The sequence below is a fragment of the Gopherus evgoodei genome, chromosome 1 (genome assembly GCF_007399415.2).
Source record: "Gopherus evgoodei ecotype Sinaloan lineage chromosome 1, rGopEvg1_v1.p, whole genome shotgun sequence".
In the NCBI taxonomy this organism is placed as follows: domain Eukaryota; kingdom Metazoa; phylum Chordata; order Testudines; family Testudinidae; genus Gopherus; species Gopherus evgoodei.
In genome coordinates this window covers 52,009,293-52,037,219 of record NC_044322.1, presented here as the reverse complement: position 1 = coordinate 52,037,219, position 27,927 = coordinate 52,009,293, and the positions used below count along the sequence as shown (strand labels likewise).

Sequence of the window (27,927 nt, the reverse complement as noted above, 5' to 3'; positions counted from 1 at the left end):
GGAGCTAGCCAGCCACATGGTAGTGGCTCTGCTTGTTTCTAGCAGATAAACTGTATTGATGTAAGAGAAATATACTGTGTTACGGCAACTCTTGTAGTTACTACAAGGACATTACTCAGCTTGGTTGGAAGAGAAGGTGGTGCATTCTATGACTGTTTTTGAGCAGTCTTTATAAAATACATGTTTAAAGCTGACATATAGACATGAATATGAAGCAGCTTTGAAGTTGCTGTGCACAGAACTTGTGGTTCTCTTGGCTCTTAGCCTAACACCACTGGCTAGAGTTGTCCCAGAGGTTATCCTTACATCCTGGCATGGGTTAAATTGCCAGAGTGGCTGACCATGCTCTTGGCAGCAGGGCCGGCTTTAGGGCGATTCAGCTAATTCCCTGGAATTGAGCTCCATGTCCCTAAGAGGGCCCCGCCATGTCCCAAAGGAGCTGCCACGGAAGTCCCGCCACTGTCTTTGGCGGCAGCTTAATCGTTGCCGCTGTCTTCGGCGGCATTTCAGCAGAGAGACCTTCCTCTGTGGCAGCAGTTGAGCTGCTGCTGAAGACAGCGGCGGGACTTCAGTGGCAGCTCCTTCGAATCGGGGCCCCGGGGTGCCTAAAGCCAGCCCTGCTTGGCAGCTATAGTGTGAATGAAGGCTTGTGCAGCCAGGGCTGGCTCTGGCTTTTTTGCTGCCCCAAGCAGAAAAAGGGACAGCTGGAGCAGCAAAGCAGGGAGGGGAAAAAAGCCTGCGGGGCAACCAGAGCCAGGGTGCAGGGGGACTCCCTGCACTGCAGACGTGCCCCGACTAGTGGGAGGAAGGGGAAGGGAGTGGGGGGGGGAAGAGAAAGGAGGGTGGCCAGGGCTTCAGTGGGGCACATGCCATGCAGCCCCACCGCCACGCTGTCTGCTGGAATGGCTCCGTGCTGCTCCGGTCAGTGGGGAGGGAAGGACGAAGGCTGCCCTGCTATGCTTGCTGCAGACCTCAGACCAGCTGGGGCAGACAGAGTGCGCAGCCTGCTCCCAGCAGGGCGTTTCCCTCCTCTGTGCTGCTGCTGCCCCTTACAGGGTGGCTGGAGCTGCAAACAAAACAAAAAAGCAGCTGTGCTGCCTTAAGATTGGATGGAATGCCACTTCATAGAATCTGCTGCCCTAAGCATGAGCTTGCTTGGCTGGTGCCTGGAGCCGGCTCTGTGTGCAGCTTTCAGAGGGTGCTGCATTCCCAACAGGTTTAGTGAACATGTATCCCTGTTTCTTTTTAAGAGGGAAAGTTATTAAAACAAATCTGGGAAACATGAGTTCAGAACAAGCATAAAATAAGGAAATACTAGACATGTTTACAAAAGTGGCTTTCAATTTTAAAATTGTGAGCAACTGTGACTTTGTGCACATCAAGTAATGAGTGTAATACTTTTGTACTTTCTTCCTTGAGTGCTGACTTTTTTTGTCTTGTAGAATATTTGGTGTTGTACTCATCTTTGTGGACATCACTCTTGTGATTGTGGACCTAGCTATTAGTGACAAGGAAAAGAGCATAAGAGAGACCCTGGAAGGCATTTCCTTGGCAATAGCGCTCTTCTTTCTCGTGGATGTTCTCCTGCGAGTGTTTGTTGAGGGGTAAGATTAATGCCCAAGGGCCTGAAAGTTCAGCAATACATCTTTGTATAGGGACACTTTAAAAATGTGCACTGACTTCTAAAGAATCTGCGCAGTGGCTATGTGAGGTCTGACGCTGAATTCACTTACACTGGGGTAAGAACCAGTGCAGTTATGCCTGACTCAATGTGAGACCAGAATCAGTCCTGTGATATTCCAGTGCTGGTCCCTGACACTGGCAAGTCATTCATTATGTGCAATGACTAGCACTCTTAATTGGTTTGTACAGGTAACTGGGAAGCATTGTTCATGAATGCTCAGCATGAATTTAAGCTGTCTGGGGCTGGGACCTTGTTCTGTTTGCACAGTTAGTAGCACAATGGAGCATAACCCAATGACTAGGGCTTCTAGGTGCTACTGCAGTAAAATAATAAATTCTGTGTAAAGAGCAAAATCCTGTAGTACCAGAGTTCTTAAATAGGCCCATTAGAGTAAAGGCATTACTCTGGTGCTACTCTGCATGAGGATAACAGAAGATAGTCCTAAATGGACAGAAATACAAACTGCAGTCAAATATTAGAGGGGTAGCTGTTAGTCTGGATCTGTAAAAGCAGCAAAGAGTCCTGTGGCGCCTTATAGACTAACAGATGTATTGGAACATGAGCTTTTGTGGGTGAATACCCTCTTCATTGGATGCATGTAGACTTGCGTGGGTATTCACCCATGAAAGCTCATGCTTTAATACGTCTGTCTATAAGGGGCCACAGGACTCTTTGCTGCTTTTACAAACTGCTGTGGCTGTCCAGAAGAGATTTAAAGTATTGCATTTGTACCACTGGGTATGCTGCTGCAGTATGGTATGTGGGCTGGCTAGTTTTGGTAGGCTTCCTAGCAAGAGTGTTCTAAATTGGGATTTGAATCAAGGAGGGAGGAGGGAATTCTCTTCAATCTTTCTTTTAAACTGGTCTGTGTGACTTGATAAGTGAAGTCAGATTTGTAAAGGATTGCTAAGTCTGTTTTACTTCTAATAGAGTAACAAACAGGCTATCGAGGACCAATTCATCCATGAGTAATGCTTTGTAGCAACATGGAATATACACTCTAATACACTTCTCATAGTACTTTTAGATATTCTCCCCCTGCCCTCTAATTTTCTCTGCTTCCCTCCTTTTGTATTTCAGCTTCAGCAATTATTTCAAGTCAAAACTGAACATTTTAGATGCAGTGATTGTTGTGGGCACCCTGTTAATTAATATGGTATATTCTTTCTCTGACTTCAGTGGTGCAGACAAGATCCCAAGGTAAGAAATGTGATTTAATGGCTTAGAAAAGAGTGTTCACATTTCTCTATAAATTCTTCAAAAACTTGCTAGTGTCTAGCACTTCTGCTTTTTGAAGGGAGTATAGGGGAAGAACCCTGAACACCTGAATGGGTATAACATTTTATAAACAAATTATCTGATCTCTTCCCAGGCTTTTTTACAGTGTTGAAAAATGTGTTGTGGATTCTGTAAAGCTTTGTTTTCTGGGAGTCAGTGCTTTGGAGATAACAGGTGTTGCATAATACCAGAGAATCATTTTTAACACTACACTTACCCTTACAGTGGCATGTGGAGTGCATATGCTGGATGGGCATGCAGTGTGTGTGTATAGCAGTGTAGACTGAGGCACAGCTTATGTGAGTAGAGTGCCCTGAATACCTGGACCTTCAGGATATATACTCCACATAACCAAGCAGTGCCTTCCAAGTCTACACTGTTTTTTTAAATGCTCAGTAGTGGTGAAAGGCTCTGGTAGTGATGAGGCAGTGGAGCCTTTCACTGATGCTGCAGCCTTTCACCATTGCTGTATGTGTAGCCACATGCCATGTGTCAAGTACAGGCACTGTAAGTGTAGACATAGCCTTACTCAGCAAAACTTGTCTTAAAAGTAAACTGCAGAAATCAGAACTAGTGTTTGTAAACATAAGTAAGGTTTCCAGTTTACAACTGATGGGAGGCAGGTTTAACTCCTGTTTCTTTTTACTTTAGTTTTTAAAGTGTCATTAGAATGTGTGTGATGTGATTATACTTGGCAGATTTGAAAACTTCAGCATCAAAAAGCAGCACTTCCAGCTATAGCTGGCAAGGGATTTTGGTTGAAAAGTTGTCTAACGATTTGTTGAAATCAAACTTGTGGGAGAGGGTCAGTTTCAAAAAACCATTTGTTGGGAAGCTTTCTTGGGTTCAGTGGGAAAGGGGAAGAAAATGATTCTCACTGTCCTGTTGGAGCTATTCTGCTTTGTATACAGTAAATACTCATTGGGCCAGAGAAATGGATTTGGTAGTTAGGGGATTTGCCTGTGATATGGGAAATGCAGATTCAAGTCTTCTGCTCAGGCAGGGCAGGGACTTGAACATGGGTTCCCCACATCACAGATGAGTGCCCTAACCATTGGGCTGTTGGCTGTAATGGAATAGGAGTCTCTTTGAGACAACTGAGTGCTTTTGAAATTTTTGCAATGTGGTGAAACAAGAAATTCTGAAATTTCAAAAACTCTCACAGGCTATGTAAACTGTTTACCTTCTGACTCCATCTTAAATTTCCTTTAAGGAGATTGAATGCCTACTTCCTGTTAATTTTGAGAAATGGTGTCCAAATCCCTTGGATGGCTATGAAAATCTCAACCTGTGGTCTCCAAACAAGTCCTCATGGTTACAGAGCTAGCTGCAGTGTTTCCCCTAGACTTAAAACATGGCTACATAGGTCAGGGATGTAGCTATTCCAGAAAAAAAAACCCAGTGTAGATGCAGCACTGCTGATAAAATACTTCTGTTGGCATAGCTAATGTCGTTGTTTGGGGAGATGTTCCTGCAGTGGCAGAAAAAACATTGGTGTATGTTGCATCCACATGAGTGCGCTATTCTGGCATAGGCTATGTCTACACACTACAGAGCCTATGAAGTTCTTTTCCCTATCCACTGGGGGCTATACTGGTATAGTTACACCAACATGGGCTCTGTACTGTAAACAACCTAAGACCAGGACCTTGGGTTACAGACCCCTATGTACTAACAGTGATTACCTCAGCAGGCCCAACCTAGGTTCATTATCTGCAGTTCTGACCTTCGGGAGCTGTGACCAGTGGTATATACAGAGTGACCATGCAGCTTTTTCTAAAACAAGGTATTGTTTTAGCAGTAGGAACACCACATAGTGTAAGAATAAGGATTTTAAAACAATAAAACCATCTGTACCAGTCTCCTTAGAGCTTACTATTTCTCTCCCTCCCCCACCTCAAATCCCCCATGTTAATCAGGTAGGCCTATTTTCTTCAGGCTCTCTGCAGAACCTTTCTGTTAACCTGTTTCTCCCAGCAGCCCTTGACAACTGACCCTCCCACTTCCAGAAAGACTCTTTACCTGTTTAGTGCTGGTCAGTACTTAAAACTTACACTTTATATAGCTATGTCAGTTAGCTATAGCTGTGTTGGTCCCATCATCTGAGCAAGACAAAGTAGGTGAGGTAATATCTTGACAGGACCACCTTCTGGTGGTGAGAGAAGCTTTTGAGCCACAAAGCTCTCGCCAGCAGAAGATGGCCCAGTAGAAGAGAGTACCTCGCCCACCTTGTCTCTCTGACATAGCTATGTCAGGTAAGAATGAGTTTTTAATAGACATAACTATGCCACTCTAAGCCCTAGTGTAGATGTAGCTTATGTTGGCATAGAAGACCTTAAGCTATTCCAGCAAAAGCCATTCTATCCTGATATCAACTGCATCTACACTAGAGGGTTTGCTGACATAGCTATCCCAGCAAAACTTTTTTTCCTGCAGACAAGGCTCCATGCTGTCCTGATTTTTTTTAGGCTCCCAGCCCTGGCCAAAAAAGTCTTGACTAGGTTGGAGCCAAGAGAGGTAGACTCTTCCAGTTAATAGTCTTCTCTTAATAATCTGAAATGTTCTCTGTTCCCTTTCTCACTCCTCCAGGTCCCTTATCTCTAGCCACTCTTATTTCCTGCTGGCTTTTCCTAACAGCACCTATTGACTCTACCCCATAGAGTCAAATAGAGCACATACCATACTGTAATTGGACAATCATAAATTAATAGAGCAGTCTTGTCCTTCACACAACTGTGTACTTTGATTGTGCTCTAGGTAATCTCATCACATATAGGACAGGGCATTTTCTGGGATGGCATTTAGGGTATGTCTACACAGCAATCGGGAGATGTGATTGCAGCATGTCAGCACACCCAGGTTAGCCTTGACTGAACTAGCTCACTAAAAATTGCAGTGTAGTGTACAGGCAGTGGCCTGGGCTAAGGATCTGACTACAATCCTGCCTGGGACCCCAGGTACATACCTGGGCGCCTAGCCTATGCTATTGTGCCTAAGATGCTGTTTTTAGCAAGCTAGCTCAATAAGGGCTAGCTTTAGGTACAGCTACATGGGCTGTCATGATTGCAGAGTGGGCATACCTTAAGGTATGTCTTCTAAACAGTAACATGCTTTCCTAAAACCACTTGTCAGCAGAAAATTCTCTTATGACTTCCTTCTGAGAATGTCCATTATCCTCTTTCCCTCAAATGGATGAGTGAGTACATTTGGGATTCTAGAACTGCTCCACTTTCCTAAACTTCTTGCATAAAACATTACACATATATGGAGTAAAGAGCCAATGGTGCACATTTGATGCTTTGTCTTCTCAATACCAAGAGCCATTAACATACTCAAATGAGTACTGTGACCTTGTACACCCTGGTATACAAACTGGGAAACAGGGAGATCTGGAGTGTTGTGGCTTGCCTAATATTGTGGATCTTACTATTGCTATGGGGATAGGTAGGGTGAGACTATACTTGCTGGCATCATTATACCAGCAGTGAAGCAATGAAAACTTTCTCCATAGGTGAATTCCTGGCTGGCTTCATTGTAAGGCCAGTCAGAAAACTTGCAGTTAAACAGTTTGCCATCAGAAAAATGCATTTTGTTGTAACATGATTTTGCAACATTTTGTATTCTGACACAATTTCACTGGGTGGGGGCACAAAAAAGCATTTTAACTATTTAAATATCCTGTTTTAACAATTTCTGGAATAGAAAATTCCAATTTTTTTCTTTAAAAGAAAAGGAAGGTTGAAATCAAAATACCTTGAAGTTATCCAATCAAAATGTGTTGCCCCAAAACAATTTTTTAATCTTTTTTCAAAAATAGCGTTGGCTTTTATCTTCATTTGGAACAAAACAAAATTTCAGTCTGTTTCTGGTAAAACATAATTTACATCTTCTGTCCAGATCTATTCCATTCAAAAGCTAACGTCATCCTCTCTTTGCTAGAATGGTTATCGTCCTTCGAGCTTTGAGAATTATCATTCTGATAAGAATATTTCGCCTGGCCTCACAAAAGAAACAACTAGAAAAGGTGACCAGGAGGATGGTAAGTTAGCTTCACAGCAGCTTGTCCAAATGTGCTATTATAGTTTTCAAACCCTCCTTATATTCTTAAAGCAGTAAATGACTTCATCAGTGAAGGGTAGTAATAAGGATTTTAACTTTGTTCCCATCTCCTTCTGCTTCCCTCCCTTTAATGTGTTTCTGTCTTAGTTTATTCTGCACTCCGATCTCCCTCCCCTCATGCCTAACACGGCACAGTTCTCATTCTAAAACAGTCAGAACTGCAGGCCAGCAGACTAGTAATGGGATTCTGCCTCCTCCACTAAGGCAATCTGTTCTAGTGATTTGCTAGGAACAGGTATTGAGTTAGGGCATTGGGTAGTTGAGAACCATTTCTGCACTTGGAAGTGTTTCCACTCCCAATATAGGGTCACATCTTCTAAAACACCATTGTCCCACTGCAGCAGTGTGGTGGCACTGCTGTGATGCCATGACTACCTGATGCAAACAGCCAATTCTGTCCTTGTCTTTATTTTATATTGAGCAAACTTGCATGGCAGTTCAGAAAGAAGAAAATCTGCTGTATTCTGTGAATCTAGAAATGAATGGCTACAACTAAAATCAGAGGCAAAAGCTTTTATTGTAATGCATCTTCTGCAGATATAAACAGTAGAAACTGCCTTCAAGTTTTAGCTTCCTGGTAGCATCTGATATTAAAACTCCATTTCATCATGTTTAGACATACTTTGAATAAAAAGCTATTTGGTAAACTATTCCTTCTCTTCTCCCCTCCCCCAGACTATTAATGTAGGGTCAATTTGAAGTGCACACAAGCTGGAGTTTTAGGGAACAAAATCAATATTCCATTGGCATCCTGCTTCTCAAATGTAGACTAATTGAGAAATTTCCAAGATATTTATATAGCTAGAGTTTACCCTGAGGCATCAACTTGTTTATCGGGGGAGGGGGGACTGCAGGACCTTAAAGGAGGGCAGGGGGAGGGTGTGTGTGTGTGTGTGTGTGTGTGATCTGCCCCTTACCTCACTGAAAATGTTAAAATGCAGTTGAGCTGTATTGCATCCCACTAGGAGTTCAAGGGATTCCCTGGCATCCTTTCATAAGATAAGAGTAACCCTTGTGATCTGACTAGTTTCTCCCCGAAGGCCTCACTTGCACATGAGTAGCCCTGATTTTAGCAACTAGTGAAGCTGCAAAAAAGCTGATTCTCCCACCCACCCCCTCCTAATGGAGAATTGTATCATGGGTGCAGTGGTGAGCTGGAGCCAGTTCTCACCGGTTCAAGGGAACCAGTGGTTAAATTTAGAAGCCCTTTCAGAACCGATTGTCACATGCGGGACAACTGGTTCCAAAGGGGCTTTTAAATTTAACAACCTGTAAAACTCAAGCAGCTCCCCAGTTCACCTCTGCCTCTGCCCCATATGTGGGAAGCCTGGGAGGGCTGAGAAGGGCAGCTTTGCGCAGGTGTGTGGGGGGAGGGGGGGAGCGAGGAGAGCTCCTGTGGTGTGCCCCGGCTCCAGCTTCGGTCCCAGCTGGGTGGTGTGGCCCAGCTATGGCCCTAGCTGCGTGCCCCGGCTCCGGCCAGGCACCCCCAGCCCTGGCTCCTGTCGGGCAGCGTGGCTCAGGCCTGGCCTGGCCTGGCTCTGGTGGTGCGTTCTGGCCCTGGTGGTGTGGCCCACCTATGGCCCCCGCCCCAGCTTCGGTCCCGGTCGGTGTGCCCCGGTCCCGGCCGGAGCAGCCTCCAGCACAGTAAGGGAACAGGGAGGGGGTGTTGGAAGAGGGCAGGGGAGTTTGGGGGTGGGTGGATAGGGGTCAGGGTGGTCAGAGGGCAGGGAACATGGGGATTGAATGGGGGCAGGGGTCCTGGGAGGCCATTAGGAATGAGAGGAGGGATTGGATGGGGCAGCAGGGGGCAGTCAGACAGGGAAGGGGGGTGAATGGGACAGGGGTCCAGGGGGGTGGTATCAAGGAACATAGGGGGGGAGTTGGATGGGGCAGGAGTCCCAGGGGGTGGGGGGGGAGCCATGACCCCCTCATGAGGTGAGGAGGAGGGAACCGGTGGTTGTTTTTTGTTTTGGCAGCTCATCACTGCATGGGTTAAATGCTACTTTTAACAACTCAGCAATATGATGCAGCCTACAACTGTGATCCATGTGGACAAGTCCTGTCGTGCATTGTCCGCTAACTAGGGATAGCTCAGTTGTTTGAGCATTGGCCTGCTAAACCCAGGGTTGTGAGCTCAGTCCTTGAGGGCCATTTAGGGATCTGGAGGGGAAAAAAAATTGGGGATAGGTCCTGCTTTGAGCAAGGGGTTGGACTAGATGACCTCCTGAGGTCCCTTTCAAGCCTGATATTCTGATTCTAACTAGAGTAAGGCCTTGATAAGGTCAGTTCCAGTACAGCTATTGCTGGCTACTGATTACTGTATTGAAATAATTCCTGGGTACAAAACATGACCAAAAAGGCAGTTTCATGCTGCTGCTGAGTTACTTAGTGTGAGCCACTTGCTAGTTTTAAGCTTGATCTACACTTGATACTTATTAGTGTAGTCTGTTAGTCGGGGGCTGGGAGTGGGGATACACCCTAGTGACATAGACATACTGACAAAACCCCCAGTGTAGACACAACTAGGCCAACAGAAATGTTTTTGGTGGCATAACTAATGGCCTTTGGAGAGGTGGTGGTCCTACACCAGCAGAAACTCCTGTTGATGTATGCTGTCTCTACACTAGGGAGTTATGTTGACAGCCAGCATAAGCTCTACCGCAATGTTTCCCAAACTACTGTACTAGTGACCCCTTTCACTCAGCAAGCTTCTGAGTGCAACCCCTGCCACCTTTATATATACACCATTATAAATGCTGGAGGCAAAGCAGGGTTTGGGGGTGGAGGCTGACAACTTGTGACCCCCCCCATTGAATAACCTCATGACCCCCTGAGGGGTTCCAACCCCCAGTTTGAGAACCCTTGCTATACATTGTGTGTATAGCCTAACTATGTAAACTTCCACCTGAAGTGGATAGGGGAAGATTGAGGCTCTGCCACTCACTTAGTTACAAGGAGAAACAGTAACCATCTAGACTACTTCAGTACTCGCCCTTCTAGACACTCACTAATCTTTATGGTTCCCTTGACTCTCCTTTCTAACTCATTTGTTTGTCTTTTTGACTGACAGGTCTCAGAAAACAAAAGGCGCTATACAAAAGATGGCTTTGACCTGGACCTTACTTATGTTACTGGTTTGTACAATTCTAGAGAACTCTTGGTTACTCCAAAGTTAGAGCTGCCTGAAATTTTTCAGCTGAGGCTCTTTACCAAAAATGCATATTTGGGGCAACGCTGTTCATAAGTTTGTTTTGGTTGAAGGGAAGATAATGGAAACTTCAGTTCTTAGTGCTAGATGCACAAGGGGTTTGGGTGCTGTTTTTACAAAAACTGAACAGGTGGTTGTGGTGCCCCCCCTTACACCTCTTATATAACTAGGGTGCTCTCCTGGGATGCGGGAGACCTGCTGTGGAGCAAGGACTTGAACCTGGGTCACCCACATCCCAGGAGAGTGCCCTGACCACAAGCCAGAATCGCCATCCTGCCCCCACTTGGTTTGTGTGAATCTATCCCTTAATCTGATACTTTTTTGTTTTAAAAATGCCCAAACCATCTTGTTCCAGCCCAAACAATTCTTTCCAATTTCTTTGATTTTGCTGAAATGTCCTCATTTGGTTGATTTGAACCAAAACTTAAAATTTTTTTTGAACTGCCAGAAAACAAAATTAAATAACTAATTTGAAGACATCCTGTAAGTACCAGCTTTCTGGGAGAAAAAGGAAAAAGGTACAAAACTAATCTGTCTTAAGCAGGTCTTGCTGTGTAGAGAATGCTGATTGAGAACTAGTATTTCCTCTAGGTGGAATATTTATTATTGCAGGGCTGTTTGTTTGTTTGATAAATATCATAAAGTAAGGGCAGAAAAGGTACTTCTTTGTAATTAAAAATTCAAACTTAAAATCTGGGCTACTGCTAGTGATTCACAGTATGACTATTGTTTGTGGGTTGGCCTGTAACTAATTGTTCATAAAATTAATGGTGCTTTCACTCTCAAAGCTACGCTTTTTGTCTTTAATAGTGCATAGTACTACTTTCAGATTCATCCTCCGCTGATTATTTCCAATTCTTATGGACTAACATAAACGTTTTCTCTATAGATCGTATTATTGCAATGTCATTTCCATCCTCTGGGAAGCAGTCTTTCTATAGGAATCCTATAAAGGTAAAATCTCCTAAAATCCCTCATGCATGTGTCTTCAAAATTTAACAGCACTGAATTTGTGTTGCACTTTCAATCCCTTTTTGCTAGGTTGAATATGGATCAGATTGAGTGACTAAACTAGCCTCTGATGGCCTCCAGGAAACCAACTTGAGGTCTGAGGCTAGTACTTAGTGGGCTTACATCTAGATCACATGAGCATAAAAATCAAGGGCGCAGTCTGTCCATCCTGTCCTTGGGGTTGTCCTCTACCTCAGGGGGAGGGATAGCTCAGTGGTTTAAGCATTTGTCTGCTAAACCCAGGGTTGAGAGTTCAATCCTTGAGGGGTCCACTTAGGGATCTGGGGCAAAAATTGGTCCTGCTAGTGAAGGCAGGGGGCTGGACTCAATGACCTTTCGAGGTCCTTTCCAGTTCTAGGAGATTGGTATATCTCCAATTACCACCTATTACCAGCTGCATGATTTGCTCCATAAATGTCCTGAGATTACCCTCACTTTCATTATCCATTTAAAGCCTTCCTGGGAAGGTCACTTTTTTGCTGCCCAGGCTGTGTTAAATGATTTATAAAAGAGGCCGTTTTCTTTGTCAAATACAGAATGACTAAATGATCACTTAAACTTTATTAAATCATTTTAGGAACTATAACTATTAAAAACTGGTGGTAGACTGGCCCTAGTATCTAGATGAGAACCTGAACTACTCATTTTTTCTTTTCTTATGGTCTATTGTGAATATAGCCAGCTTCTCCAGTAAGGACAGTATAATGTTTAAGTGGCAGTGAAAATGAAGAATAATTAAGAGAGCAGATGTTAGGAGTTAATAAATGGTTATTTCTTATGTCTTATTTCCTTAAGGAAGTTGCAAGATTCTTGGATACAAAACATAAAGACCACTATACAATCTATAATCTTTGCAGTAAGTATGTGTAGCTATTGTTATGCTGGAGTTTGGGTGTTTCTCACAAAGTGCATCACAGATGTCATCGAAGCTGACTGGCTTAATAGCTGTCTTTCATTCAGGTTAAATGAGGGAACAATTAAATGCCCCTTCATTTAGGGATAGCCAAAGCAATGGAAAACCATCCCATTAGGGACTGCCAATGAAAGTGGCAGCTGGTGACTAACTGCTGGTGCTATGTATCTGAGGGCTTGTCTCAGTTTACAGCACTGAGTCAGAAGCAGCCATAAAGCATGAAACTAGGAGACAGTAACAAAAACAGGTCGAGTGGCTGTGAGCATTTTGAGCAGAGTGCTGGCTAGAATGGCAGGCTTGGAATTGAGAGAGGCAACTGCCTCCCATTGTCTGTTCCTCCTGTATTCAGGGAAACAGGATTTTTGCAAAGAATGCATAATAAACAGGATTGCATTAAAAAAAAAACCCTCATGGAAATAACCCTGAACCTTATTGGCTAGCCACTTGGCCAGAGGGGGGTTATAGACAGTCAGATCATGAGAACCAACATTGATTGAGTCAACCAGTTTAAAAATAGAGAAGATCAAGCTCAAAGGGTCATGACTTTGAAAACTGGCCTCCCACTTATTACCTCCACAAATCACTGTAGCAACTGATGGCAGTTGGTGGGTATCCTTTGGGCCCACAATGAACTGAGGGTGCAAAATTGCAGAGACAAAATAGGAAGCTGGCCTTCAAAGTTAGGCCTGATCCAGACAGGGTGGCCCAGTGGGGCAATTTGCCCCAGACCCCACAGGGGGTCCCATGAGAATGTAGTATTCTATAGTATTGCAACTTTTTTATGGAAGGGACCCCCAAAATTGCTTTGTCCCAGGCCACCTGAATCCTCTGTGGCCCTGGATCCAGATCGGCTTAAATTGAATTGTGAATCTGTTCATTTAGTAGCACTGTCAGACTGGAGCACATAGTCTGAGCTGCGATTACAACGTCTTCAAAATCTAGGCAGAGAAAATAGCTTGACTTCAATTACCTCTATTGGCACAATTTTTTTATTTACCAAACTCTAAACTAGTGTTAATCTGAAACGTTTGGGTTTTTTTGTAGGTGAAAAAGGTTATGACCCTGTGTACTTCCATTACAGGGTGGAGAGAGTCTTTATTGATGACCACAATGTTCCCAGCCTAGAGTAAGTCATATGCTAGGGGTTCTGCAGCCAAACAACAATACTAGGAATAAAACAAGCTCTGACTAAGCTGTAATTAATATGCTTTTATCTAGGGACATGCTGAAATTTACTGCCAATGTGCGTGAGTGGATGAAAAAGGATGAAAAGAATATCATAGCAATTCACTGTAAAGGAGGCAAAGGTAAGTACAAGTACTGTACCAAAGAAGGGATTGGAAAATATAGGATTATCCTAGTTAAAATGCTGTGACACTTAAACTTTTAAAATGCATTCATGTCTTACCTGCCAAAATTTCAGAATCTGATGCAGGTGTAACTTGATCGTGGGATAGTTCAGATCTCTATCCAGTCAAATAACAGGCATGTTAATAACTACTTTGCACTTCATATACCTTTCATCAGAGGTGGTTAAAACCTTTTACAATGGATAAAGTTTTCAAAAGTACTTAATGTTGGATTGAGATTCACTTACTCAATGGATGGCTCTAACAAATATATTAAAGCAAAACACTCAAGTGATTGTCCTAACGAGCTTCCCACTCTCATCAGTCACTTCTAGTGCTGGACAATACAGCTTCAACCTGCCTTTGTAACATAAACTTATTTATAACTCTTGTTATGTTATCCTATGTGTTAGTCTCTCATTTCCATGTTACCACTCCTCCCTCATCAATACAGGTTTTGTTGGTTCACACTAGATCTCCCCCCACCCCCAGTTTTCTGGTTACTTTCTTTTCTTCTCACAAATGATTCTGCAGTTTGCTAAACATAACATTTAGCAGCATAAGCAGAACTGTTTATCAGGCCTAAATCCAAAGCAGGCTTCTGTGAGGCCTAAATATGCCTTCTCTACCAGTCAAGAGTGCTGGAATAATTTGTATAGTGGGGATGCTGAGAGCCATTAAACCAAACTGTAAAGGCTGAATATAACGGAATCCACTTCAAGCCAAGAGATGTGGCAGCATGCAAATCCTGTTTTCAAAAGTGACTTAAGCAATTAGGGCACTTTTTTTGGAAAACTTTGTGTTGTGAGCCTTATGATCACAATTTTTTTTTTTTCAGAAGGGATGAGTGAAGCAGAGGCTTGCTGCAGTTTAGTCACTAGGTATAGAACTCTGATTTTCCCTCTGTATCAGTCCCCAGTCTGCTGCTAGCCACATGCTTCCTACATCAACTGTTTTAATAAGTTTGCATACTGAAAGTCTCTGTTTATTGGCATCCTGCACTTGAATTTCTCTCATACAACTTTAGGCTAAAATTGTTCAAAAGCATGTGCCTAATTTTATCCTCTTAGTTGCCCAAACTTGTCAAAAATAACTGAGCACCTAACAGCTTTCATTGAAATCAGTGAGCTCCTGGGCGCTTAGCACTCTGAAAATCTGACATCTGCTTTTGAAAATGTTGGCTTCAATGTTTTGATGTGTGCCTGCTTCATGTGGCGGTTCTCCCTTTGTCAGGAAATCCATGTGCAGAAGTAACCTTCAGTAACACAATAGAATGACTGTGTAATCCTGGGGTTTTAAGGTATATTTGGCACCATCTCACATTTAAACACAGGGGTCTGAAAAGTACTGACCATCTTGCTGTAGTTTGTGGTAAAGCTGCAGAGAGGAATTATTGGGGGACATTCTCAAAGGAATCATTAGAGGAACTAGGAAAATACAAAGCAGTTTCTACACGTTTGTGAAAGCACATCTAAATTAAAATAAGTGTTGAATCCTGTCTAAGATTGTACTTTAATTTCTACTCTATATGTATGTGGCCTCTGTTTAGAGTTTAAATTTTCATCTTGCATGTTGACTCATGTATAATGTCTCAAAATACTGTGATATACCTGTAATATGTTTTTTGTTTTGCCTTTCTAATAGGCAGGACTGGAACAATGGTTTGTACTTGGCTCATTGACAGTGACCAGTTTGAGAGTGCAAAGGTATGAGAAAAAATCAATATTAGCCATTTGAGATTCACTTTTTTTAAAAAAAAAAAACTTGTTAGACCCCAGAAAGATGAGACCTCTTCCGAGTAGACAATGTGTGTTGACTAGGGAGAGGCCCTTTACAAAACACATCTCTCATTCTCCATGGAGAGCGTAAGCCACTTTTAAAAGGCTTTGCCAAATGTGGTGGTGGTTCATACAGTTAAATGTTCATAATTTGATGGGATGGAAAATGGCAGCCAGGAAGAATGGAAAGAGACTGACTAGATTATGCTGAGATGATACCAGCCATGGAAGCATTTGATTAAGCTGTCAAAAAATGACTTTAAAACCCTCTCACTTTAAAACAATAACTAGGAATTTAAGCTGCTTATCTTACTCTAAAGCAGGACCTCCTCAGTTTAGTATCAAATCTTAAAATGACCCACGTATCCCTATTATCATGCACTTGTGTGGAGGGTGGAAGCACATCTCCCTTTTGAACTTGCCATTCTTGAAGATGAACTGTACCTTCTAAGAGTGGCAATTCTCATAATTAAAAGCAGGTCATCTGCTGCTGTAATGCAACATAGCTGGATTTGTGGCCCTACTGCTTGGATAGCAAAAATGCTATATGTATGAATCGCCTGCATCTGTATGAGAATCCTCAATTGATGTTCTGGGTTAAGCTCCTCTTCTACCTGGTAGTTTTACAGACGTCTCTCCAATATTAGCTTGAATGTCCCCAAATTGTGGGGTCCAGTGGCACCTTAAAGACTAGCACATTTATTTGGGCATAAGCTTTCGTTGGTAGAAATGGTGGTTTTTACCCATGAAAGCTTATGCCCAAATAAATGTTAGTCTTTAAGGTGCCACGGGACTCCTTCTTTTTGTGGATACAGACTAACACAGCTCCCCCCTGATACTTGCAAATTGTGGTGTTTTATTTTTTCTTCCAAAAATTGTGTGCTGAATGATCTTGGTCCCTGGAACCACATCTGTGGTATTTTTCTGGAGTGCAAGGTTTTTATTTGAGGGTGGTGGAGACAGATTGGGAGTAAGAAGGGGAGTTTCTAACAAGGTCTAGGTTTTCTAAACTTCTGATGGGTGCTTTAGTAAAACCACTTAAATACTGTCATTTTTCTGACTAGCAAATTCTTGTCCATCTTGAAGCATTCTCTGTCACAATAGGGATTGACTAGTCCTTGTGTTTCTAGTAATGTACTGACTCACTCTAGCTTCCAAAGCAGCTGCTCTCCAGCATTGGCTTGAACTCTTTCAAACCTCTTACCACTGTTCACATCGGATACTTTTTGGTTTTAGTTTCCCATTATAATTATATAATAGCACAACCTTCACTGTGAGCCAGCTGAAAAATTTGTCCTGTTGCTTCATTTGAAACTGACTCTTTGTATGTAGGAGAGCTTGGACTATTTCGGGGAGAGGAGAACTGATAAAAGTACAAGTTCCAAATTTCAAGGAGTTGAAACACCATCCCAGGTAAGAGCCTAAACAAAGGTGAGATGATTGTGGAGGGTGAGTTAGATCAAAAAAGCATGCACAAATCCACTGTGTAATTGTTTAAATGTAATGGATGGAAGAACCAGAATTCAAGTATTTTCTGCAGTTCAGGTGAGAACTTTCAAACTTCTATGCCATATGTCTGAATGATGTGCTTTTTAGGAATTTAATGACTTCCCTCTACTAGTTGACCCTCCCCTTTAGAGAAACTTCCCTTCTGTAGTTCCAACATATGTGCTTGGCAGGGGGTTGAGGGGGAGAGAAGAGGCAGAGACTTAAATAAAAGTTCAATACCTAGCACTTAATGTTAACCATGTGCTGAACAAATGATGCTCAGAACTAGAGCTAGCTGGAAAACAACATTCTGTAAAAATTGTTCTTGAATTTTATTTTTTGCTGAACAGAACAAAGTCAAAACAGCACTTTTATTCTTAAAAAAAAATAAGAGATTTCAAGGAAAAATACCATTTTGGAAGAAAGGAAATGGAAGTCTTTTGCCTTCCAGCGTCCCACCTAGAAGGAAGGCCTTTGTCAACTTCATTTGCTTGGAGTCAGGCAAAAAGTGAGTGAAATTGATAAGGGCCTTCTAGAAGGGCAGACAGTAAGCTGGTGTTTCAAACTCAGATCTCAGAAAGTGCCCTCTTCTCAATCAGAAGACAGCTGACCAACTGCTCAACACTTCCTTAACAAGGCTTCTGTCGGACAAGTGTTAATCCCATTTTATGGATGGGAGTAGGGGGGGAAACTGGCACAGACTGTTACTTCCCCAAGGCCACGCAGAGCAAAACTATGGCAAAAATGGGATTAAAATTGTGTAAATTTCTGTCTGGTAGCTCAAGTGAGAAGTGGCAAACTATCGGTCACTGAAAGCAACAGTCTATATGCACCTGTCATGGTACAATTCCCCACTCTGAACCTTAGCATCCGAAAGATGGGGTACCAGCATGAATTCCTCTAAGCTCAATTACCAGCTTAGAACCTGTAGCGCTGCCACCAACTAGGAATTCCAGTGCCTGGTACACTCTGGTCCCCCCCAAAACCTTGCTCAGGGACCCCCAAGACCCAGTCCCTCTGGATCTTGACACAAGGAAAGTAAACTTTCCTTCACCGTTGCCTCTCCCAGACTTCCCTCCCTGGGTTACCCTGGAAGATCACTGTGATTCAAACCCCTTGAATCCTGAAACAGAGAGGAAAATGCACCTCCCCCCTCCTTCTCTCTTCCCCTCCCAGATTCTTCCTGAGAGAAAGTAATCCTGCCAGAGAGAAATCAGCCTCTCTCTCCCTCTTCCCTCCTTTCTCCCCACCAATTCCCTGGTGAATCCAGACCCAGTCCCCTGGGATCTCACCAGAATAAAAAAAACAATTAGGTTCTTAAATAAGAAAAGCTTTTAATTAAAGAAAGAACAAAGGTAAAAATTATCTTTGTAAATTTAAGATGGAATAGGTACAGGGTCTTTCAGCTATAGACACTGGGAACACCCTCCCAGCCTAAGTATACAAGTGCAAATTAAAATCTCTTCAGCAAAATACCAATTTGAACTCCTTCCAACCAAATACATATTTGCAAATAAAGCGAGTTAGGCTTATGTTTGTGTTTTTTTATCTATCTAGTACTCTCTATTCTGAACTTATAAGAGCCTGTATTGGAGAGATTGGAGAGAAACCTGGTTGCACATCTGGTCCCTCTGAGCCCCCAGAGTGAACAACAACCAAAACTAACAGCACAGCACAAAAACTTCCCTCCCTCAAGATTTGAAAGTATCCTGTCCTCTGATTGGTCCTCTGGTCAGGTGACTGCCAGGCTCACTGTTCTTGTTAACCCTTTACGGTCAGAGATATAAAGTACTTCTGTGCTATTAACTTTTCTTATCTGTTTATGACAGCACCAAATGTGATGAGGACCATATTTAACATAGGCAACTTTATTTTGCATTGCAGAGTAGGTATGTTGGGTATTATGAGATCCTGAAGAACAAGTATAACTTGAAACTCCCACCGGAGAGACAGCTCAAAATAAAGAACATCAAAATCTACTCTATTAATGGTAAGAAGGAATACAAATTATGTGGACACTTGAGTCTTTTTCTAGTTTTGGAATGTTTTCCAAGTCACTGTTTCAACTCTGTATTCATACAGCTATATATTGAGTGCACTACTGACACCGTACTGGGGTCAGAATTACTAGAATAAGTTTAAAAAAACCAGATTTTGCTGTTCCTTAGAAGCCAGGTAAAACATAATGAAATTCTATATAAATGTAAACTAAGTTCTTTGGAACTTAGTTGCAGGTGAAATGAACACCTTCTGTGACTGTGCCCCCTTTTAAATGGGTTCTTTCTGCCTGACTTTTTTTTTTTTTTTCAGTGATGGCTTATTCCCTCCAACTGGCATTAGAATGGGGAGGGGGACTGTGAGGTGCATGCATTCAGGGACTAGAATTCTTCAACAATAAGTGACTGATATATCTGGCATGGATCAAATGCTTTCAAGCATGCTTCTGAGTCTGATATCTGAACAGTCTTTGCAGAGAAGCCAAGGACTAAAGTTCAGCTGCCCACCCATGGGGCACCTTACATTGCTGCTGCTGTTGCTCCATGGCTATTCTGTGGCTAGAGGAATTGCTCTCCAGGGTTTTGTTGGGGATCCTTCAACAGATTCATTTTAGCTACTTTTCAAAGCATGATTCTCTTATGCCTACTAAGGAAGACTTATTTTGGTTGCCTTTTTTCTACTGTCTTCCTGAAAGTTCCACATAAACTACTTGCACACTAAAGAGTGCATTTATTATCATTATAACACCGTGCATAGGGTTGATGTATCCTGTTCCATTTAACTGCTTTTTTGTTCCAGCTCTATAATTTAAAGAGGAAAACCCTAGTATAATATAACTTTGATTCCTTCTAGGAGTTGGAAAAGGCAATGGAAGTGATCTTAAAGTACAGATAATTGTGAAAAAGAAAATTGTATTCCATTGTGTTTGTGCCTCTCAAGAAAACTGTAGGGTAAGAACTCTAATGGCTCTAACAGAGGTGTCTGTCTAAAATGTCTTCACAATACTGAACTTGAGCACATTTTACTAAATTGTTACATCTGTTGGTTTTTGTGGGAAAATATTGGATGTAAGAAATTTCTCCCTTTCTGATAAGGGAATTTACCAATACAAGGTATAGAACATTTCAGTCTTATTTCCTGCACATCTTCATGTGACTTGAAGCTCACAAGTTTTTCACAGGACAAAAGGAATGTGGATTTCCCAGGAAACTAAAGGTCAAACTCTAGATCAGTTAGTAAAACTGAGTACCTTGGCAACAGGAGGGCAACAGTCAATCATTTTCCTTATTTTTCACTGTAGAACCTTTAATAAGTAATTGGGTATTGTCATCTGAGCCACGTAACTTAGCAGTGGAACACTTAATTAGCACTACTAGATTGTGCATTTTATTTTCAGTTTGAAAACAGTTATTCCAAACAGTTCTGTTTTTCTTCAGTTATTTTTTGATGCTGAAAATGACTTTGCAGTAATTGGCTTGGAAAACTGTCCTGTTATATGCGGTGATGTGAAAGTCCGATTTGAATCACGAAGTGTAAGTATTGTGGAATAAAGACTGCATTCTTCAGGTACACTTCCAACTTTGAGATGTACAATACCAATAGATGCATACGTATCCTACATCATTGGCATCCATGTGAAAACCCACTGTGTAGGACAAGTTTAGCTTTGATTAAAAAGTATTTCCTCTTATGAAGGTAGACACTTCATAGCAAGTACTTGCAAATGTTTTGAGTACAAATGTTCAGCACTTGCATGACTGCTTCGCTTTTCTCTCTCCATGACCTTGTGCTGTGACACACAAAGCAACTTCAGACAAAGTAACCTCAGACTGTACTGTAGCTCCTAATTTTACTCAAGGCCAAGGGGCACATAGGCAATTCCTGTTGTAACTTTGGCTGTCTCATTTTGTTGCTTTCTTCTTTGGTGTAATGAAGATGACACACAAACTTGCATCCCCTTTCACTGACCCTACTGTAAAAATCCAGCTAACATCAATCATGTGACACTGTTTTGATGTGGGCAAGCAGCAGCCCCTCATCAAATTTTCAGAGTTGTGTGATTCTTAAACTATTAGTTCCTGCCTGTTCTGCCAAGGAACAATCTGTGTTGTACTAAACCTTTTTTAGAGGCAAATATATAAGAAATGTCTTAAACACAATTTTGGTTATCTTTAGGATCTTCCGAAAGGCTATGATGACTGCCCGTTTTTCTTCTGGTTCAACACCTCTTTCATAGAAAATAACAGGTAAGATGTATTACAATAGGACAACCAGAGTGGCAGGTCCATAATACTAGAACTTTCAGTGTGTGAGCAAATCTTAATAGATTTAAAGAGAATCTTAAACATCTGGAAAAATGCAACATCTACTTCAAAACCTTCAAGCAGAGGATCCCAAACTGGGGTGTGCCTCCTAGGGAGTGTGGAGGAAGGAGGAGGACACATCAGGACCTGGGCCAGCATCCACAGAAGGCAAGGAAGGAGCACCCTCCAGTCTTGTCCCCAGCTCTGTGCCATCCCCAAATCTCACCTGTGGCTCTGTTCCCAGTCCAGGGGCGAGGCAAGAGTGGAGCCACACCTGGTCATGGGCCCAACTATTGGCCCCCACTGCAGCCCAGCTATTGGCCTTAGTCCTGCTCCCAGTCCCCTTACCCTTGGCCATGTGCCCTTCTCTCCTCCTCCCTCCCCCAGCTGTGGCCCTGCTCCCAGCCCCAGAGGGCAGGGGCTGCAGATGGTTAAGGCTGGGGGGTGACCTTCAAAAGTCTGGGGACTGCTGCCTTGGAGTTTAACCCTTTGGTAGGTAATAATGCGATAAGTTGGAAACTTGTAGTGTTTGGCTTTAAACCATGACTTGGGAACACAAACTCTGCATTTCTTTGCATAATGCAAGATGCATTATACAGAGCTGAAGAGATCCTTACCCTAAATAGTGTAGTCTAAGTCTCATGCAAATCCAGGAAACTGATCTTTGTAGCATTCCACATGACTAAGTATTGAAGCTGAACATTTAGTTGCCTAAAATAAAACTTAAAAATTGTAACTCATTTTGTTGGTGCTTTGCTTAATCATCTCGTGATAGAGTGGGAACCTTGTCTTCATACTTGTATAGCATCAGTATATAGAACATTTGCCAAGAGCATGCTAAGGCTCCAAACTTAGGCAGGGTCTCTAGCGAGCACAATCAGAGGCATAAGGTCAACTTACAATTTGCCACCACATTTGCAAACTTGGGAGTGAAGGCTTTGGAGAAGACTGTCTTGGCACCATTCCCTGCATGCAGAAGCTGATGACCATCAGCACTTGCATCTGGGCCACATATACACTAGTGATTCTTAAACATGACAGATATGCTCAGAATAATAGCTGCACTAGGCAGTACCCTGAATAGGCAATGCATTACTGTTAACAGATTTTGAAGTATTTAATAATGGTGCTCCCTTTTTTCCCCCTTTTGCCAAGAGTGAAGTGAGCTGAAATGTGTAATGGTAAGAAAAGACAACCTAAATATTTCATGGACAGTGGCCCTAAATCTGTGCTTTGTATTGTCTCTACATTGAAGATGCCATAAAACCCACTGAGGAGTTGGTATGCTCCTCCAGTTGTCTTGAGCTACCTGAAGTACTTGATGATTTAGATACCTACCAGAAGACCTTTCTCTTGGCTGGGGAAGGCACACTCCTTCCTTCTGGTACAGTAGTGTGAAAATGCCTGTGTGCTTGAATGTTAGTGCTGTCACTAATCAGGGATTTCTGGCAGTAGATTACACTGCAAGTGCAATGTCAACTGTCCAGCTAAACAAATGTGCTTGTTTGGCACTCTTCAGTAAAGTGTTTAGTGAAACACAACAGTGGGAAGGAAGCCTCTGTGTCCTTGAGGGATTACCAGCTATGAAAAGAGTTAATAACCAGGATCACATATCCTTATGATAAAAGGATTTTTAAATCCCTTTCATGGCTTGATTTAAATCAAAAGCTAAACATTATCATGGCTGCAGAAACAGAGCTGAAGACTTAGTTTGGATTTAACACTGCATGGGTGAGGCAAGAGACTTTTGTGCTCTTTTAAATGAGATTCAAATCCTCAAATATCCTAAAGTCACTGTCCCATAGAGCTCTTCCAAATTTGGGATAAATCATGTATATGCAGCTGATGTTGGGAGTTAAATTTTATTGTATCCATTTTTTTTAGTGATCACTAAAAAGCGAAGTACTGCAGCAAAATTTTTGGCTCTGAACTTAAAATTGGTACCATTTTATCCCCATGAAGCACTAGCCATAAAGCAGATATAAAAATTTCTATTAGACAAGGTGACTATAGTTCACTTTATAGCTGAACTTGGTTTTTGAGCTCATCATGGTTGTCAAAATGGTTAGCCAACTCTTCAGTTGGTTGGAAGTAAACCAAAAATATTCAAAACATGGAACACATTCTTAGTGCTCGTTTCACTTCCTTTTCAAGCCTGCTTTCATACCATATATAAGAGGGCAGCATGTTTGTAGAATAACTAAACAGATGACAATTCTATTTTCCAGGCTTTACCTTCCTAGAAGTGAGTTGGATAACCCTCATAAATCCAAGATGTGGAAAATCTACAGGGAGACATTTGCTGTGGAGTTGAACTTTGTAGAACCATGATGAGAAGCTGTCAGCTTTTGTTTAAAAAGTGTTCTCTCAAAGAATCATGTTTGGTCTTCACCAATATGGTGACATCTTCTGAGAGTCTGTCATGTAATTCTTGGTGTATTTGTATGGAGATACAGTATATCAATTAAAAGTTGAAACAAGGAAAAATACCTCTTGTATGCACTGTCATGTGTAGTTTCTTAGTGTGGTATTATCTGAAGAATTTAATGTGTTAAACACATTTGTACTATGCATAATACCAAAACTAATTTCTTGATCCAAGCACATTCTACATTCTCAATCTTTTTTACAGTATCAACATTTGAGTTAAACAAAATCCAGAGTTCAAACTATACACTACCCTATGCATGCATACTTCTTTACAAACATCCAGCCTTTTACTTACACACACACACACACACCTACCTCAGTGTTATCCTGGTAGCTAAGGAACCCTGCAAAAACATGAATGTTGTCCCCTACAGCTGGCTGGAAAACAGCCTTTGTAATAAAGGAAAACCTAAAGCTGTTGAACTCATCTCTCTAGGGTTTTAACTAGAACACATGACAAAATGAACAAGGGCCCTCACAACTTAAGGCAGAGGGGGGGACACTGGATCTCAAATACATTCTTTCCCACCAAATAATGAGCTAGCAATTACTGCAATGTGTGCTGATAGGAAAAATGAAATCTGAAGTGTCTCAAGCCAAGTCAATCCCCAGAGCATGGTGGTCTTTCTGGCACAGGCCCTGAAGCTGGTAGGGCAAAGACAAGTTAAATATGACAAGGAATAAATTAACTAGCACAGCCAGAGTTGAATTAACTACTGAGACCAAGCTCTTTTAGACACTTCACTTCCCCTCTGACATGGTGGGATGTCCAAACTCTCTTGGACAGTAACTTACCTGTTTCTGATGTTTGGGTTTTGGGGTTTGAAAGGTTCAAAAAGTTTCCATCCTTTTTCAAGTTTGACACTCCCTGCTTTCATTTTTAGCTAATTAACTAAAGTCTCATTCCCCTGCTCAAGAGCTGCTTATGTGCCTCTACAAAGATTACTGCATCAGTGCTCACTTCATTTGAGTGTCAGCTTTATGTTCTCTGAGGTAATAAGCCTTCAGGCTGAATACTGGTTTTCACATAATGCTTATTGTATCTAACTCAGTTGTGCCACAGCAATATGGGCCTTGTAGGTGATGCATTTTTTTAACCATGTGCCATTTATACTACATGAATGGAAGTTAAGACTTAAAAGTAGTGCTGATCTTTTTGCATGGCAGCAGTCTTTGATAATGTGACTCTAGCTGAAGAGCTTTTAGAAGGAGAGGTGTGAAATCTAGCTAAGTAGACTAAACAAGGGCCACTTCTCTCAACCTAACCACTGAAGTGCCCAGGGGAAGAGAAGATGAAACATTTGGTAAGTGTTGGAAAGACAAGGTTTGGAAGGCCTACAGCAGCTGAATGCCTACAAGTTCAAGGCAGGGGCCTTCACTGGGATACTTGGTGCACAAACACTGGACACTACAGCTATCTAGGGGATAAATCTGCTTTTATAACAGTAAAACTCTAGAACTAATGTGGCTTAGATTCTTGGTAGTCTGACACTTACTAGCCAGGGAAATAGATTCTCATCTATTCTGATTGATTACAGCCTATGCTAAACTCTTCTAGGCATAGTGCCAGCCAGAATGATTGGTCCTAGCTACATGTAGGAGTAAAAAATCATTGGTGTTCTCCAATACTTTCCTGTACACTTGAGCAATAACTCACCCCACTGCAATTAACTTCAAAAAACTTTATTCACATAACTCAAGTCACATTTAGGCACTAGTTGGATTTTGTGGGAAATGAGGTAGCTGTAGCTTCTACATGTTAAATTGTGACAGGTTTTTTTGAGAAAGGGAAACACTTTCAGAAGGTCTCTAAACACCCAACAACTATAAAACCTCATAGGCCTTAGTACATCATGAAGTTAAAGCCATAATGTACTAGGTGGTGGTTGGTAGCAGATCTGTACTAAGGATGTAGGTCTGTTTGTCTTGCAGGGCAGTTCTACTTTAAACAGTGACTAGAATAAATCAGCTTCACATGTCATTGTGAATGGTAGTGGTGGTTTTCAGACTCCTGTCACACTGCAGAACCCATATAGAGGTCCAATCACTTAATTTGAAGGGCACAGCCCTTTTGCCTGGACAAATACACTGAAGTGTCTCAGGGGGCAAGTGGAAAAGCTAGCCTGCAAGAGACAAACCTACCTGACTTCCAATCTCTGACTACCACTGCTGGCAGTTGCAATAAGCCACCTTTTCCTTGCAAAGTGAACAAACCTGATTTGGCAGTCAGATGCACCCAGTGCTCAGTGATGCTGTGTCTAGTTAAATCTCAAAGTTGAGGATTAGATGAGCTCTCAAATCAGGCTGCAGTGATGGGTGCTACAGGAAGCTTAGTATACTGGCTATTTAAATGTTTTGACAATTTACTCTGGCTTGGCTAGAGTCCAGGTAAGCCACACTTAGGATAGGCAACTACTGTTGGGCAAAAGAGTAGATCATATTTTTTCAATTTGAAAAGCAGCTTTTAATACTTAAGATGGAAGTATCAAGAACTATTGTCAAAGATCACCACCACTAGGAAGACCCACTTAAAGTGCCCCCCATCCATGCCTGAAACCCAAAATGTTTATACAATTAATGTTAGAGATACTTTAAAAAGGAGTGTGTGTAGTGGGGGAGAGGAGGGAAGGGTAGCAGTCTGTCACTATTACAAGCAAAGAGTAGTCATTCACTTTACCAAAGTGTCAGAAGCTGGCTTCACTCACAGCTTAAACTACCCTGTAGAATAGACAACTGATTCTGAATCTTTCCTACCCAGCAGAGAGAAACTGATTTTTGTAATAGGTTCTTCTCCTGAAAACAATTAAATAGAACTAAAACACCTGTTGGCCACTTAAGTGAAACTGCTGTAACTGAAATTTAACTTACCTGCAGTATATTTTACTAATCTCTGCTCTTAATATTTTAAAGCCTACTGTAAGTGGTGTTCATCCATGGATGGTAACTCAAACTCTGCCTGACCATTGACAAACTTGTAATTTGCTTTTCAATAGAGATCAAATTTTGTCCCTAGTGCCAGCAGCGCAAGGACTATTTGTAAGAAGGGGACAACTACCTTTTTGGTATGACTGTCCTTACCAGCCAGTACATTCTCTCCTGTTCACCCACATTAAACTGCTGTGCAGTGCTCATGCTTATTTTAAGGTTTTTTACCTTAACTGAATTGTAGAAGAGCTGGGAAAATTCACAAGTCTTTGTTTTCTAGGATAAATTTAAGTAGAGGCATTCTCAATTATTCACTAGAAACCCACAGCACAGGTAGACTAAGGATTTGTCACTAAATTTAATTTGAGCTGTATGGATTAGACACATGACTAAGTATATTTTAGTTTCACTGACTACATAAGTAACTTCCTCAGGTCTCCCCTATTAGCATTTGTAAAATAAATCAACATTTTCAGGAATAGTTGGCAACACTACTGCTGGAATATTGAGGAAGATGAAAACCAAAGGAATTACATATGAATAAATACAGGTACAGAGTTGAAACTGCTGCAGTATTCATACTGCCAAATGTCATTGGTAGTGAGTAGTTCACACTTTGATTTTGTATTAAGCCAACTGAAAACATGCTTTGAAATAGCTTAGTCAACTTCAATAACTTGATTGTAGTAAGTTTTTAAAACCCTGCTTCAGCTGTATTTGCAATACTTGATATAAATCAAGCCCAGGCTATAGCAGAATCAGGATTTTCAAAAAAAATTTTACTACATTTAACTTCCTGAAGTTGACCCTAAGCTATTTCAAAGCATGTTTTCAGCTGGCCTAATACAGAAGCACTACTTTTAAAAAAAGCAAAACTATAAGCCTGTACTGACACTGAATTAAGTCTTATTTTCACTCTTCCATCTGCTATACAACTAACCTAGGCTCTACCAACCCAGCTTTCAGCACTTGACTTGCACTACTGTTACTATTTTTTTCAAATTAAGATGTAAAATGTCAAATCTTGTAACCTGCATACCATTTTTATGGTTTGCCATTATTCCTACATGTACTATACAAGAGATTAACAGTGACTCCAAATACCCTGAACTATCTTTTGTTAGAGCAGGGCATAATGGTGTTTTGTTTTTTTTAAAAGCTTCAGTTTACTTCCCATGGTGCTCTTTCCTGTGAGAGGGTGCAAAGGGAAGACTTGCCTGAACTGTGACTAGGACCAACTGAGAGGAAGGAATGCCTTGCACTGGTAAACACTCATCCCCCACTAAGAAGCAGCAGTATCACCAAGATGGGCTTAAAATGTTGCCCACCCGTTATAGCCTAAGGGCCACATCGGGGAATAGAAATTGTATGGTGGGCCATGAATGCTCACAAAATTGGGGTTGGTGTGGGAAGGGGTGCAGGCTCTGGGGTAGGGCTTGGAAT

General features: G+C 41.9%; 1 protein-coding gene and 1 long non-coding RNA gene across 3 annotated transcripts in view; one reads left to right on the top strand and one right to left on the bottom strand.

Moving 5' to 3' along the window:
* The window catches only part of LOC115652244 (phosphatidylinositol 3,4,5-trisphosphate 3-phosphatase TPTE2-like), a 47,228-nt gene extending 23,623 nt beyond the window's left edge, over positions 1-23,605 (top strand). For both annotated transcript variants that reach the window (XM_030564041.1, XM_030564050.1), the window contains 15 exons: positions 1,443-1,604; positions 2,765-2,884; positions 6,902-7,001; positions 10,152-10,215; positions 11,179-11,243; positions 12,096-12,156; positions 13,258-13,339; positions 13,432-13,520; positions 15,207-15,268; positions 16,673-16,753; positions 18,713-18,818; positions 19,679-19,776; positions 20,263-20,358; positions 21,002-21,072; positions 23,358-23,605. In XM_030564041.1, the coding sequence (XP_030419901.1) occupies positions 1,443-1,604; positions 2,765-2,884; positions 6,902-7,001; positions 10,152-10,215; positions 11,179-11,243; positions 12,096-12,156; positions 13,258-13,339; positions 13,432-13,520; positions 15,207-15,268; positions 16,673-16,753; positions 18,713-18,818; positions 19,679-19,776; positions 20,263-20,358; positions 21,002-21,072; positions 23,358-23,460 (1,360 nt within the window). In that variant the 3' untranslated portion in view covers positions 23,461-23,605. The remainder of the gene's footprint in view (positions 1-1,442; positions 1,605-2,764; positions 2,885-6,901; positions 7,002-10,151; positions 10,216-11,178; positions 11,244-12,095; positions 12,157-13,257; positions 13,340-13,431; positions 13,521-15,206; positions 15,269-16,672; positions 16,754-18,712; positions 18,819-19,678; positions 19,777-20,262; positions 20,359-21,001; positions 21,073-23,357) is intronic.
* On the bottom strand, positions 2,989-27,889 carry LOC115652261. The gene is made up of 3 exons (XR_004000591.1): positions 26,361-27,889; positions 11,888-11,896; positions 2,989-3,000 (listed from the first exon to the last, which is right to left on the bottom strand). It is a non-coding gene; the product is annotated as an uncharacterized LOC115652261 (long non-coding RNA).
* Positions 27,890-27,927: the final 38 nt, after the last annotated feature.